The sequence below is a fragment of the Podarcis tiliguerta genome, assembly GCF_965153285.1.
Source record: "Podarcis tiliguerta genome assembly, chromosome: Z".
NCBI classification, from domain to species: Eukaryota; Metazoa; Chordata; class Lepidosauria; order Squamata; family Lacertidae; genus Podarcis; species Podarcis tiliguerta.
Genome location: NC_139553.1, coordinates 42,581,925 through 42,598,168, shown reverse-complemented (window position 1 = coordinate 42,598,168; position 16,244 = coordinate 42,581,925). Strand labels below are relative to the sequence as shown.

The following is a 16,244-nucleotide window of genomic DNA, read 5'->3' as shown; positions in this document are numbered from 1 at the left end:
TGGTGAGGGGAATGCAATCATGTAGATCACTGCAATTCCACACCCCAGTCTATTTCCAGTCTATTTGAACAGGGGGAGAATATGGCAGCAACCACCACCATGTTGTACTACCCCCTTTGATAAAGGGTTACCCCACCCCTACATATCTCTCTTTGCCCTCTTTGCCCTTGCTCTTTTTCCACCAGTTCAGATTGATCACCCAGTTCAGGTGGGTGTAGACACGCAACAGGTGTTGCTGGAAGCTTCTAAGTACTGCAAGAGCATTGTTAAGGAGGAAACAACAGCAACAAATGCCCAGGAGTCCCACCTGGAAGGAATGAACAGCAGACAGGTGGTTCCTGTTCAGACATTCCTGCCCCCCCCCTTTCTCACACAGGGGAGCTGTGGCTTCCCAGTTCCAAGGAGGTGTTGAAAGAGGTAAGATATACTTTTGCAATTTGGAATGCAAGGCATCTTGCATTCTTATCAGCAAATTGTTTATTTTTATATAGCAGATGCTACTATACTAAGTGGAAGCAATTAAGGAAGGCTTCAACAGAGATAGAATTAATTTATTGAGAAGTAATTAATCTCACCCAGAAGATTCTTGCATAACCAATGCATTAATTTATATTGGAACTCCTAGAGCTGTTCGTCTCGGTATTGGGGGCCTGTGGATCAATGGGAATCCATCTGCAGCTTACAAAGGCAATAAGTGCATTGCTCCTTCAATCTATAATTGATGAGCAAAAGAAGGAGTAATCTTATTAAACTGTTAGACTTTACCTTGGAAGAGTTTGCATTGTTGATAAAGCTTGGGCAAAGTACCATTACACTGCGTAAGTGAGTCCTCCCAAGTGGAGAAGGTAACTTGTTAGTAAATAGACAGAGTTATAGAAGCATTGTGCAATAAAATGCCTACTTGTCTGACATTGCAGATTCCTCTGTTGGAGTCATTCAGTTAGGACACAATCTAGCCAAAGTTAAGCACTTGAAAGCCTCTTGGATTTCAAAGAGAGGTTCAACAGCTCTAACCATTTTGATTCAACAAAACCAAAATGATCAAGGAGGTGAAGCATCTCCCTTGTGAGTGCTTGGGGATTTTTAGTATAGAGAAAATGTGAGTAAGAGGTGATATGATAGAAGTTTATAATGTTATGCATGGTGTGGAGAAGGTCCATGGAAAACAGCTTTTATCCCTCCCCACCAATGGAAACCTAATGACTCTGAGTTGGAAGACTCTGGAGAGACAAAAGAATGGGCTTCTTCATGCAGTGCACCATAAAACTATGGAATTCACTCTCCCCAGGGAGCAATGTTGGCCATCAACTTGGATGTATTTAAAAGAGGATTGGACAAGTTCACGGAGGCTAAGGCTATTGAAGGCTAGTAGCCATGATGACTATGCTTTGCTTCCATGGTTGGAGGCAGCAATGCTTCTGAATACCAGCTGCTGAAACCGTGTGAGAAGTGAGTGCTTTTGCACTCTCAAGGGTTCAGCTTGAGGGTTTCCCACAGGCATCTGGTTGGGCACTGTGAGAACAGGATGCTGAACTAGATGAGCCATTGGCATGATTCATCAGGCTCTTCTTATGGCTAGCAGTAAATGGCATTGCGTCCCAGCCCAAAGTTAGCCATATGCAGAGCAGACCCATTGAAAATGGACTTAAGTAAATTGGATACCTCCCAGTGACGGCCAATCCCCTTTGGGGTGGAAAGTGAGGCCAACAGTAGGCTAAATACAGGGCACCTTCCCATATGTCTAGGTGTGAGATCACATTTGGCAACAGAGATATATTCATAGAAAAGTAAGTGTATACATCATGGCTGCTGATAAGAATTAGATTGTTTCCTGTTTAACAGCATACTGTTTCTCAAAATGATTAGTTAACAGTTTGAATGATCAAAAACTGGTGTGAAATAAAGTGCTTAGGCAGTTATGCCGCATTGATGTCAGCCCTGGGAGCCAGAAAAAAAATCTCAAAGAAGGTGGCAAATGGTTGTGTAAATCAGAGTCCATTCACTTTGCAATCAGAATGGTCCCAGTGAACATATGATGGTTGAACAGTGTTGTGCAAGGGGAAGAAAAACAGCAACAGCGAAATCAAGACTCATTTATTAAGCAGGGAAACAACTGGTGGTAAGATGCATAATTTTCTGTGAGATGTACTTTCCTGGAAATCTTTGCACACAGGTTGTAGGGCATGTTGGTGATGCAAGAATAGATTGATGTTCTTTTCAATTATCCATTGCTTTTTCATCTTGTTCTCTTTTACTAAAAAAAAGTGCTTGGGAGACACTCCTCTAGATGTGTTTGAGAATTAAGAAGACCAATTAATCTCTTGAACAATGGCACATGTACATAACACATCCATGGTGGGTGCTGTGTTAACAATGCATATTCAGGATGTCTTCGGCATGCTATTACAACCCTACCTTGTCAACTTGTATTTTCTTTCTAATATGCTGAATTTGAGAAATATAACAGTTAACAGTAAAAACACTATTTTTTATTTTATTTTTTGCACATTGAGCTAATCACAAGAGAGATTCTTGTGCAGCTGGACCTGAAAATTAACACAAATTAATGAATCTGTATCGATACTCTGACATTAGTAGGGCCCGCTATATACTTGGCAGGAGAAAACATGAAATCCAGCATTCCAGTTATTGCTTATCATACTGAACTGGTAAGCTGTAACAAATTTAAGTACACATGTGTGAAATTCATTAGGGAGTCTTGGCACCAGTTAAATTACATCCAGGATAAAGGATGTGGATTAGGAGGCTGTGTTAGATAGGTACCCTGCTGTGACTCTAAGGAGAATCTGAATACCTTGTGGGGGAGGAAAGAGGATGGAATTTCAGCTTCAGTTCTGCATTTGCCAGCTTTCGAGAAGATGGACAAAATGGATTTTTGTTGCTGTTGTTGCTAATAATGGTAGCTTTTCTCATACCTGCAGTTCTCCATCTCAACCCCTGTATTTTGTTATGAGCCTGAAATCTCCTGAAAACAATAACCACCTGGGGATGGATGAAATGAACCATTTCATTTAAAACAACAACAACAACATAAACATAAACAAAGTGATGCTTAATGGGGAGAAATGAGTTGTCTATGTGAGATGCCATGTGGTTTTGGATGTAATGGGGACCAGTGAGTTATTACATCTACTCCATGAGACATTTTAGCATATTTATTTGTTTAGATGATGGATATGCTGCCCTTTGTCCAAGTCACAGGGAGGTTTGCAAGTGAGTACATAAAAATCCATAAAGTCCATAAAAATAACGCAAATCAGTTGTATAGAACAGGAACAGTGTAAAATTAAGCTACAGTTAACTTACAGTTACGGGCTAACAACTTTGCATGCAGAAAGTCTTGGAATAGAAAGGTATGGTACAACTAGCAAAAGTGAAGAGAGCCCTTTTAAGGGAAGAGCAATTAGTTTCTGTTCTGGGGGGGGGGGCAATTTATTCTCCACATAGTGGTCTAGGTCAAGAGTCTCCTTACTCTTAAGGAGCTTACCAGTAATTCAGGTGGTCTGAGAGGAACAGGGTCAGTGGCTGTTCTGGGACAGATCAGAAATGGCAGGGGGGGGGGGAGTGACTTGAAAGGAGTGGAAAGAGGATTAGGCATCAGAAGCACATATTTTATTGTATTACAATTTAATAGAATCATAAAGTTGGAAGGGATCCTAAGAATCATTAGTCCAATCCCCTACAATGCAAGAATCTCAACTTGAGCATTCCAATAATACGAACTGTTGGGATTAAAGTTGTAATGCAAAAAGCATGCAGCAGCTAGAACAATGCATGGCAATTACTATAACAGGCAGGAAAACTAAAATATCTGGTGTTCCGTCAAGACCCTTAACAATTTTCAAATAGCCCATGGAGTGGAGGGGAAGGGAGTTTGGGAACTACTTGCCTGGGGAATAGAAGTGTATGTTGCCACACAAACTGGCCTCTTTGTGCAAAGCTATTGTTGTTATTTCTATCAGACCAGTGGTTCCCAAATGTTTCAGGCTGATGTGCTCCCATGGTTCCCTAAACTCATTCCCAGTTACCCTTACCCTACCCTATAAATAGCATTATTGAAAATAGCAGTTGGCTTGAGCCACTTGAGGAAGATAACAACACAATAAGATTCAAAGCAGTAACAATTAATTGCATTTTTATTTGAAATAAAATTAAAACTATTTAGTTTAATTAATTCACATAAAACCTGATGAAGTTGATCCAGTTTCTTTCATGGCGCACTCGAGCAAACGCCTGCTTAATTTCTTGAAACCTAAAAGCATTGTTTGCCCTTGGACCATTCTCTGAGGCCCCCTTGGGGGGATGTCATCGCTCAATGGCAGAGCATGTGCCTGGCAGGCAAATGGTCCCAGGTTCAATTCCTGGCATCTCCAGGTAAGGCTAAAAGAGACTTCTGTATGAAATCCTGGATTGCTGCTGCCAGCAGCGTAGACAATATTGAGCTAGATGGAGCAATGGTCTGACTCCGTATGGGGCAGCTTGCTATGTTCCCTACGGCATGCATTGAAAGACTGCATGCCCAAGGTTTGCGTGAGGGACTGGGAACATCATATGATCTTGACATTTATTTCCTCCAGAGACTGCACCAGAATTTTGTTCCACTGAGACACGATTGACGTTGCACGATTTTGACAATGTGTGTGTGTGTGTGCAGGGTGGGTGGTTGGGGGTGATTTGATAGGCTTCAGACAAGTGAAAGGAAGATGCAAAGGGAGATCTGGATTTCAACCCTACAACTAAAATTTCCATAAACTGCCTTTGGGTCCTGCAGTGGGTGTTTTCGCAGATATACTTTAATCTCTTATTTTTGTATCAAGTGTGCTGTCATTTGTCACATTACATTATGCAAATCTTGGACAGATTTAGCACTCTGTGTAAATAAAAAAAAATGGTCATCTTGAGGGCTTCGGCATGTAACTGTTGAACATCAAAGATAGAACCATCTATATTTAATAGACAAAAGATTGATTTTGAAGCACAGTGATAAATATTTGTTTGAAAGAGGTAGTCATTCTGGCAAAATCGGAAATGATGCGTAAATGTGTATAGACAAAATATGTGCATTGCATTCCATTTTCTTAATGAACATGCTGTACTGTGATTAATCTGATTCAACTGTCTGTTAAGTGGTGATGTTATTAAACAGTAGAATTGGAGCCAGCAGGAGCGAAAGTTTCCTGAGGAGATAGCTGTTTTAAATTTATTAGTCTTTTTAAAAAGTCTTTAAGTGTGTTTGTCTCAAAATTGTTTAGTCTTCATTAAGGTGTCACAAGACTCTTTGTTGCTTTTGCTGCAACCTAACTAACACAGCTGTCCCTCTGGAAATTTGTTTTAAACCTGTTACTGATTAATAATTGTCCTGGACTGCTCACAAGCTTGCTTTTATATTAAATCAAGTAGGTCCTGCAACAAAACACAAGGGGCAAATAGCCAGCCAGCCATTATGCAGGATACTCCGTTCTGTTCTCCCTCCCCACTTTTCCATTTCCAACCTTTCAAGTTAAACACAGGAAGTCTGACAAATGAGCAGATATGTCACTTCTTGGACATTAAGATAGAAACCATAGCTAAAGGTGTTCCCAGGTACAGTGGAAGTTTTGCATTCATGATGGAAGTTGTAGTCAGCCCAAGTAAAAAATGCAAGGATTCTATTTTCACACCAAGAGCAGACCTTTCCAAATACCTACTTTGCACATAGTCACAGCCTACTCCCCAAGCTCTTTGTTTAAGATCTCAGTAGTGTCAGGGGTGGTGGTCAAAAGTACCACTGAACTAGCAAAAAAACACCCTTTTGTGAATCAGTATAGCTGTCTTCAATCCAGATTTTAGGTTGGAAAACTATTTTTTCCTAAAATGTACTCCCTCCCCTGCATCACTCTATTCTTTTACATATCCAAAGTGATTTATTATGCCCATGTTTAGGGTTCCCAATTGGATTATGTCAGGGGAAGGGGCTGCCCCAGAGACAGAAGGGGTGGGGGAAATAACTGAAATGGCAGTGTGAATTTCCTGATCCAATGTTTTCTTTTCTTCTGCCTCTGAGCCAGCCCCCACTCCACCTACTTTCCACTGAAATAATCCATCTAGTCTCCATTTCACTTCAGATGGAAATAAATACCTTCTCTAGTCTGGACTCTGCATCTCCACTGCAGAGATTGAGGTGGACAGAGAAAGTAAAGGAGTACAGAGCCTCACCACCACAAAAACCTATGCAATAATTTGCTCCTGCCAGGCTGAAGCTTGCAAGCTGCACACAGATTATGGTTTTCTTTTTTAAAAATTCTTTGTAAAAGTTTTTATTTTTTAAAAAAACTTTATTCCAAAACCGAAAAAGAATTACAAACATCAAATTCAAAATCCATATTCATTTTGTAACTTAAGCCTATTACATAGTTGACTAAATTAAAATATACCTAATTGCTATAGACTTCCCTTTGCTATATATAAATGCAGCACAATTAGAAATATTATATTAGAATTTTTTATAAATTCCCCTAAACCCCCCATCTCAATATTTATTTTTTTTACTTCTTCCATCTTGTTGTGTTGTTGTAGTATAATAATTATTCATTTGATTCTTTTATTATTTCCTTGCTTACCCCTGCACTTTTGACACATTATCTATTAATATTCCAGTTCCGGAACCATATTTTTTCATGTATTCCTTCACTCCATCCCACTATTTAATTATTCTCTGATTTGAATGGCCTCTAATGATTGATGATTTTTAAAAGTTTTTAAAGTGCTTTTGCCCACCTGGAGATTCAAACCCTCCATCGGCCACCTGGAGGGGCCAAGGCAAACCTAGATATCTGGCAACTCTATCAGTATTCACTACACTGAGTGGCAGCAGCAATACAGGGTCGTAGGGAAGATTCTTTCTCAGCCCTTCATGGAGAGATTTCAGAGAGTGAAGCTTGAAACTTCTGCATGCAAATCAGATGCTGTGCAGTGGACCCTAAAACAGCACATTTGAACTGTCTCCTTATGAGAACCACTGCAGCTTTCAAGGTAGCTTCATGCAAAGGAAAAACTTAAACTTATTTCAGAGAAAGTCATCTCTGGATTGTTAACATGAGAGGGTCAAGGAATCAGCCTCTCGCATCCTGTCATCCCACCGCAACTATCTCAGGCCAGTCATGAATCAGTAGATGTCCTTATAGAATCCTTAATTTGGCACCCCACCCATGTCTGCATACCAGGATCATGTATCTAGAGATGAACAAGACATGAGTAAAGAGTACTGGAATTTTCTTTTGGAGGAAAATTCATCTTCTTCCTACCCGAGCCCTGTAATAGGTAAACAAATCTGAGTTTATTTTAGGATAGCAGATCATGTGAGTGGACTAAAGCCAACGTAAAGACAGTAGCATGCAAACAAACCTAAACAGGGCTGAACTGATGCTAGTCACTATTCCTCATAACGGTTTTCAGCCATGGCAAAAACACCTCCTTTACTCAACAATCCCCCCCCCCCCATCTTTATCATAATGAAGACTTTCCATTGCTTTCACTTGCCCTCAGTGACGTCATAATGTAGTCAAAACTGATTAAGCAATTGTTTTATTTTCTGATATCTTATCATGTCACATGACAATGTAGTACTATGTAGTATTACTATGTGATTCCTGGTTGGGTAGGATCACCCACATGACAAATTCAGGAAGGAAGGAGTAGAAGAAGTCAGGGAAAGCAATTGTATTTTCCCCAGATTTCAATCTGAACATTTTGATGGAGTAACTGGACATGAGAAGTTAATTTTCTTCATGAGTGTAAATCACCCTGTGGATGAGCTAATCGAAGGTGCAAGATCAGCCAAGCCAGTTACTATGATAATAGCCCAGTGCGCTGACTATATCTGTGATATCTGAGCAGTCAGCTCAGTGTTTCTTAGTCTGTGAGTCTGCAGTTAGTCCATTAGTCTGTGTTACTTGCATGGTGTTATATATTAATTCTCTGAACTTGTTTAGAGCATCAGAAATACTTTGTATTTCTATCTATCTATATTTGCAAAAGCCTACTGTTTTGCTGAGCCTTATCTTCTGCAACAGTGAAGTATCTTGGCCTCTGTGTAGCTACGGGTATTGGGAGCAACTTTCACTATGTGGGTATCTCTCCTGAGATTCCCAGTATGTTTATTGTGGCTTCATTTATTCTGTTTTCTTTCCATGTGAAAACAAGAATGCAAAGCTAAGGAATCATCAAGGAGATGGTTACACGGGACGCCTCTGGCCCCTTTTGGGTGTTTGGGTTCAAACACAACCTGCCTGCATCCGGAGAACTTTAATTGAGTAGATAAAGAGGTCTCTGTAATTATAAAACTGTAGTAGGTATAACAAGAGGCTAAATACATAGCTGTGGTTTTAATTAGACAGTGCTTCAAATTAGTAATTGTGGCTTCAGTGAGGAATCAGTGACTTTATACCCTGCAAAAGCCCCCATCACAGCATAGCTCATTCCTCATTATGTCACACTGTGTGAATCTTTCAGTACATTGGCATGCTGAGCTGAAAAGGCAAACATCGATATTGGGTTATCTTCCTGGTGCAGAAAAGCTAGAATTGAGATTAAATTCATTTCCAGTAGAGATGTGGGAATATATTGTTCTTTACCATGTATATGTGTGACCATGTCTGGAAGGTGAATTTTTATATGTGAGAGTGGGTGGTGTGCCTATGTATATATGTATATTTGCATAAGATCAAACCAAGCAGTAGAAATTAAGTTAGGCCTTTGCAATTAGGGGTAGGGTCAGTTCTCAATGGCTCTTGCATGAGATAAATTAAGTAGGCTGCAACTTACATGCACAGGTGAAGAAAGATTAAGATCTATCCATTCATCCCGAGATACTTGGGGTTGTATCCAGTGTGAGTCTTACTCAGAGTAGATCCATTGAAATTAATGACCATGACTAACTTAGATTCCTTAATTTCAGAGGGTAAAACATAGCTGGAAACCCTTCCAAGGGTCTCGCCAGTACTTGCTCAGCATACTGCACACACAGGCACACAAACACACACATATATAACACAATTTGCACTATACAAGTAAAGCTGCATCATACCACGTTAAACAGTCATGGCTTCCCACCTGTTCTTACAGTGGCTACCCAGATCCCTGTGGAAAACCCTTAAGCAAGACCCAAGCCCAAGAGCACTCTCCCCTCCTGCGGTTTACAGCAGCTGGTATTCAGAAGCATTTCTGCCACCAACTATGGAGGCAGAGCTACTACAGGCTAATACTGGGAGGTATAGTTTGTTAAGGGTGCTGAGAGTTGTGGTTCGAGGACCCCCGACCCCCGTGAGGTGGAAATAAACACACAAGGACGCGTGGTATAAGGTTTATGGGCAAGGAAAAGGCCACAACTTTATTGGTTACTGCAATGCAAAGGTATTGGCTTAGGCATTGGATGACCACAGCAGAGGGGTTGAATCATCAGTAGGGTAGACAGAGCCAGTTGATGCCTATCCAACTATAGGCTCACCCCTGATGTCACCGGGGTCGTGCCATGGCCTCCAGCCAAGCAGGCATCGGACAGAATACACGACCGCCGGATTCCTTTAACGGAATACCCAAATCGAAGGCGTAGGCGATGGCCACACCTAGCCTTCCCACACAGCATAACACCCAAATCCAATGCCTAACCTACCCACCAATACCACAAAAGTTGTGACGGTTGCTACGAGGTAGGCGAAAAAACCCATAGGCCTAATGCCAACAGGAAAAACTCCTACCAGTCCCCCAGACAACCGGGCGACCAACCTAAGGTCCATAGCAAGGCCAGAGGAAACCTGAGCCCTGAGCTAGAGGGAGTGGAGGGTGGGTGACTCTCGAAGCGGCTGCGAAGAAAGAGGCTGAGGAGGGGGCCGGCGCCAGCATATATTCCAGGTTCGGCCCGCCCCCTTATGGGCGGCTCCAGGTGGGAGCCGCCTCCTGGGCGTGTGGCGCCGGCCAGGTGAGTCGGAGGAGGCAGGGGCTCCCGCCCCTGCGTGGGCGGGGTCGGAGCTCCCGTCCACAACCACTCCCCTCCCCTCTGGGAGGAGAGTCTTTGTTAGGAGGCTACTATTCACAGAGTGGTTTAAGAAATCAGTTCCTCTTCCCAGGACACTTTGGGAAATTGTAGTGCTGTGAAGGGTATAGGGGTCTCCTAACAACTCTCAATACCCTTTACAAACTGCACTGCTCATGATTCCTTGGTGGAATCTGTGACTGCTTAAAGGGATATGATTCTGCTTTAAATGTATAGCGCAGATGAAAAGTAATAGAGACAGCAGAGGGAGAGAAAATGCCTGTTTTTGACTGTGAGTGTTATCTGTGGCAGCGATGTGGTCTGGGGTTCAGAACCCACCATCTTTTATCAAACAGATCTGAAGTGACTGTGCATTATAAGGCTTGAGAGCACATTGTGAATGGGTTCCAATATGTACCGTATTTTTCGCACCATAAGACGCACCAGACCATAAGACGCACCTAGTTTTTGGAGGAGGAAAACAAGAAGAAAAAAATCTGAATCTCAGAAGCCAGAACAACAAGAGGGATCGCTGCGTAGTGATCCCTCTTGCTGTTCTGGCTTCTGGGATAGCTGCGCAGCCTGCATTTGCTCCATAAGATGCACACACAATTCCCCTTACTTTTTAGGAGGGAAAAAGTGAGTCTTATAGAGCAAAAAATATGGTAACTACCTGCTCCTGTGTGTGACTTCTACTCTTAACAAGTAGCGCAGCATCAGAGAACATAATTGCAATGTAGTTCATCCTTCTCCAAAATAATTGGAATGGGAAGCCAAAATCACTGGCAGCAAAGCATGTTGCGACTTTATGACAGTGGGACTTGACAGCACCCCCACACAGAGACACACAGAAGCACAACACTGTTGGATTTCAGCTATGCCATGTGCTTTGTGACATCACAGTGAATGTATGGTTGGAATCTCAACCTCAGCTCATTGATCTGAGAATGCATAGCAGTAAACGTTCTCAAAGGTGCTGTAATCCATATTAAGAAGCAGGTTCACCATCTGCTCTCACCCACTTCAGTGTATTTTGAACTATGTGACTCCTGCAGTGTCTCAAGAGGAGCACTTTGTGGTCTCCTTGGGCTTGACTCAAAGTAGACAGGAGCAAAATGGGTAAGAGGTGCCTACTGTTTCTTGAAAGGCACAAGAAGAAAGAGCTTTACCCAGTAAGTTCAACCCATCAGTTTTGACTCATTCAGATGAAAGATAAAGAATTGTGTTGGGCATCAGGCTAAAAGTTGTAAATGAGGGGCCAGCAGCTAGAACATCTGGACCAAATGCACCCCATGGATGTTCTGTCATCTTCTTAGCAGTTTCCAAACCCATAAGCAAAAAGTAAAAGTAAAAGGGAGGTGCAGTTGAGCATGTAGTATGGCAGCTGGACTTGACAGGTAGTAAGTTGTGAGGGTGAGTTAAGGTCTTAATCCTCCACCAACTCACACGGCCACATTCCATTGGCAAACTGGTCATGTTATTTAACATGGAGGTATGGACCCAAATGGCTTTTCCTTCTGATTATGGCTTCATTCACATGGGAGCTTATTCTGTTTCACTGACATTCCCCTATTAATTTCTGTGTTGTATTTGGGTTTTCACATGACATAAAAGTCACTTCTGGAAACCTAATGGAATACAGTGGAAGCTTTGAGCTCATTTTTGTGTTAACCGGTTCCAAATATAATCCATTTGGAATCCCATTGAAACAGAAAACAGAATTTGGGCCAGTATACTGGTTCTTAACTGCTGTATTCATGGGTGAATCATGGGCGAGGAGTGCCATCAGCTTCGACTGGTGGCCCAACTGTGTCCCTGTCTGGACAGGGATAGCCTAATTTCTGTTGTCTGTGGTCTGGTAACATCTAGGTTATATTCAGTTCTATTTTTCTAGAAAAAAAGAGGTTCCAGAATACACCACGAACACCTCCTTTGTTCTCCTATAATGGCAATGGTGCCCATCTGAGAGGTTCTAACTTTGAGGTAGACAACACAAATTAGGCTATCTCTGTCGAGATAGGGACACAGTTGGGCCACCAGTTGAAGCTAATGGAAGGCACTCACTCCATGACAATGAGGCAACCTGAGCCTCAGGTGACAGCAAAGGAACCAGACAAACCCCCAAGCTACTTATCCACTCCACTTACACTTTCTCAGAACCAGCCCCACCATGAAGCAGAATGAGGCAGCAGCCTAAGGCAGCAAAAATTGCTTGAGGACAGAGCTGTGTGCATCATACAGCCTCCCCTATGTCCCCCTTGCAAGTCTGCTGCTCTCACGTGCACTGCCCTGTTATCAGTTGTGGAAAGGTCACAGCTCAGTGATGGACATGCAGAAGACCCCTGCCTGAAACCATGGTATACTGCTGCCAGTCAGTGCAGAGAATACTGGTGGATCTGGCCAAGTAGAAGGCAGCTTCCTGTGTTGCTAAAACATTCCACTAAGGTCCGTTTTGATGGATTTGCTCAAGCAGATATTTTGGTGCAAATGTTTAGGACTTGGCTGCCAATATGCAATTTAAAGTCAATTCACACAAATCATTTAATGATAAAGCAAGAAGCTTTTGGTGTGTAGTAACTGGAATCTTAAAATCAAGTTTCTCATTTGTTTTATTTCCTAAACAAAGGATCTCTCTCAGACTTGTCAACACAACCATTCTGTTTTAAAGTGCTGATTTACAACTAACAGCCAATGTATCCCATTTGTTACATCTCTGTGCTACCTAGAAGGACAGACTATAATTATGTACATTGATTTGAGCAATTATAGAGCTTGATTTTTATTAATCTACTTTTTAACCTACTAGAAAATAGTAAATGGTATATTGCTTATTTACTATATAATTATGTTTTTAGTAATGATTTATGTCAGACTGGATTAGATTGGTGGGATTTAATTAAACACGTAAAGCAGCAATAAAAGTGGGGTTTTTTTAATTAAAACAAAGCTCCTGTTACAATATTCTGGTTGCATAAATTTCTCTTATTAAAATGTCTCCCACACATGTAGCCCTGCTTGCCATAGATAGATAGAACAGTTTAAACTACTGTAGTTATGATGGTATTTTGCCTATGAAAACGTGGTGAAGTACATTCTATCTAGGAAGAAGGCTCTGGGTTCAACTCAGGAAGTTGCCTTATGCCAGTTTGGATTGTTAGCCCATCCAGCCCAGAAATGTCTATTCAGTCTGGTACCAGCTCTCCAAGGTTTCAGGCCTTCCCTTCACCTGCAACCTACCCTTCTAGAAATGTAAACTTTCTGGAAATTCCTTTGCAGGGAAAAGCAGACAGAAATGTGTTGATGTTTTTTTTTCCCACCTGTGAATTGTTTTATTAGACAATTTATGTAAGCAAGAAAGTCTGACTATAGCACCATGTTGACTCTATGCTTTGATTTAGATTTTCGCACCTGCCAATAGGCCTGGCGATATTGATATATCGTCCAAAACTGGTTTGAAGTCTGTATCAGTTTCATAATTTTTGACCTGGCAATATATTGAGAATCATGGTATGCGTATTGTGTGTGGCATGCAAAAATCACAATGTAAGAAAAACTGTGAAGCCAGCCAATGCCTCTACATAGCTCCATTCTTACATCAGATATTGTGATATATCAGTATATCACAATGTTTAGCTGGTTGCTATATCACGTTGCTGAAAATCAGATATCGCCCAGCCCTATCTGCCAGAATTGGGTCTAAACTAAGCTAACATTACAGTGAAGACTAAATGCAGTCTAGTCAAATTACAAAAACAACTGGGGGGGGGGGGATAGTTGTTTACGAGCAATGTGTTGATTTGTATTTACAACAGGATTTTTTTAAAAAACAAGTTTAAAGACAGTTGCGGTAAAACTGAAAACCTGGCACAAACCTCTGCAGGTGGTACAGGGATCTCCAGTCCTGGAGATAGGAATGTCTGGATCCGGTGGCCCACCTGAATAACTGGCAGTTGGGTATTATGAGTCTGGGCAAGGCTTTTCACTTAAAACTGGTAAGAACAATGTCTTGGTACAAAGAAGAATAACAGCTTCTCTCTCTCTTTTTAAAATTCTAGTCACTATGAACAAGATCGGAACGCACTAAAGAGGAAAGAATGGGAACGGAGAAATCAAGAGGTCCAGCAGGATGAAGACTTCTTTACATCTGGCTTTAACCTCTTTGGAGAACCCTACAAGGTAAACAAACAACTGAAGCTGTATTCAATATTCATTTCATTTGAAACCGCGCTCCCCACCCTCCGCAATTTCACCAAACATTAATCACACGTTAGTCCCTCAGTGAGGATAGCAGCACTGAGGGCATCCTCTCGGTTTCATGCACTGCAAAAGATGCTTCCATAGAAGCGCATTGACTGGTTTAATTATCTGTGGCAATTGGGGGTCCTCTGGGCTGCCACTGGGTTCTTCTGCATGAGAGCCACCCAGTGGCTGAAGTACCCTAGTCTGCAAAGGGTTGTTACAATAGCAAGAATGATTAGCACTGAAACAATTCAGTGGCAGTTCCCACTATGGAGATTTCTTGAATATGATATCACTGCAAGACAGCCGTGCGAGTTGACCGTCGAGGCCCTGCTTTCGCTGAGGTGTTCAACCTGTGACTGGGCTGTGCCATTTCAGGTTGTGTGTTGGGGGCTAAGGCTTGCGTAGATAAATGTTCCTTCTCTCAGAATACAGAAAACTTTTTCTTCTGTATGAAAAGAAATGGGTTTACTTATGATATCTACAAAATACAGAGACATGCCAGAAGCCTTTGTTCTCACTGATGCATATTTTTTGAATTCTGCAGTCAGGAAAGGAGGGGTTTATATTTTCTATTTTTCCAGTTAAAACAAAAAAACCTACCTCACCACAAACTACATTTAAATAAGACTCCCAGAAGGCACCTGAAATAATTTATTTATTTGTTTCCCCCCTATCTTTGCTGAATTTTACAAGGTTTTTTAAAATAATAATAATGTTTTTATTATTATCACTTTTCATTAAAGACTGAGGATGATGGTTCTTTGAATTTATATCTTACTTTCCCCTCTCCCCTCAAACCTTTCACAGGAATATAAATATCATATAAAGGGAAGTGTGTTGCTCATTAATTGCTGTTGTGAATGTATATCCCAGTATCCAGAACTCTTACCAGAACCCATAGAAAAATCCAAGAAATATAAAACTAGCAGAACAATAATGAGCAATACTGAGAGAATCTCTGTGAAAACAAGCTCCTTAGCCCATGCAAGTAAACTCTGAATTGGATCCTACCAAAATCATCCTCCCCTGGACCTGCTCAGTTTTCTTGCTCATTAGTAAATTATGCAGGCATAAAGATCTTAGCTGAAAAAGGCTGTTCTGTCACATACCATTTCACCAATGCTTATTTCCCCTCTTCCCAGGGCCCCACTGCTGTTTTGGCAGCAGCTTCTTCTTCCTCCTCTTCTTCTATTTGCCACTTAAGGAAATGTTCCCATTCACGTAATCTCAAGCCCTCACCCGCATCATATAGCAAGATCTCATCTTGTCTCGAAATGGTGTATCATCATTATGTTTGCTAGATGATCCCTGATTGGTTCATATCACTCGTCAGGCTAATCCAGGTGGAAGCAATGGTATCGAGGGAAATAGTGTTGAAGCAGTAACCACCAGGCAAAACAATGGAACTGGACAGGACCGTCAGGGCTGGAGGTGGGGAGGAGAGAATGTGAATCTGTTCACGCAGCCTAAGTGGCTTTATGCAGGAATGGCAACCCACTAGTATCAATCTGAATTTTTTTACTGGAAAACACTTGGCATATCCTGCCACCTCCACCACTTCCAAACTGGCACACAATCCCTAGATGGTTAAGAAGGTATACACCTCATGCGGAAAAACAATTCTTCCTAAAGCAAAGGGGGAAACTCTCTCTCTCTTTTACCGTCATAACTATCCAAAGCTGTCTTTTGGGAGAATGGTTGAAAATGTACAGCATATCAGCAGGGTAGCAGAGCCTCTTCTGAAAATCCTCCAAGGGACTTCCTTGCCTGTGATTTTCATCACCAAGGGATGTTCCCCATTTGACTGTCTCTGCTGCTTTGATGATCACCCAAAAGCATTCCCTGAAGAATTCAGCTGGATTGAAATGCACAGATTCCTTTTTTCCTTTCCATCAATGACAGTCTTTGGCAAATACCACCTAGGGTTCATATAACAAACAGATAATGTGGAAGATGAAACCTTTCAAGTCTT

The 16,244-nt window shown here is 41.6% G+C and overlaps 1 protein-coding gene across 13 annotated transcripts in view; it reads left to right on the top strand.

The window, feature by feature from the left end:
- AFF2 (ALF transcription elongation factor 2) overlaps positions 1–16,244 on the top strand; it is a 382,241-nt gene that overhangs the window by 87,741 nt on the left and 278,256 nt on the right. For 7 of the 13 annotated variants that reach the window (XM_083422401.1, XM_083422406.1, XM_083422407.1 and 4 more), the window contains exon 2: positions 14,086–14,206. In XM_083422401.1, coding sequence (XP_083278527.1) covers positions 14,086–14,206 — 121 coding nt within the window. Of the gene's footprint in view, positions 1–10,970; positions 11,203–14,085; positions 14,207–16,244 lie in introns of those variants that run through there. The other 6 variants (XM_083422402.1, XM_083422412.1, XM_083422410.1 and 3 more) reach the window with 3 other exon arrangements.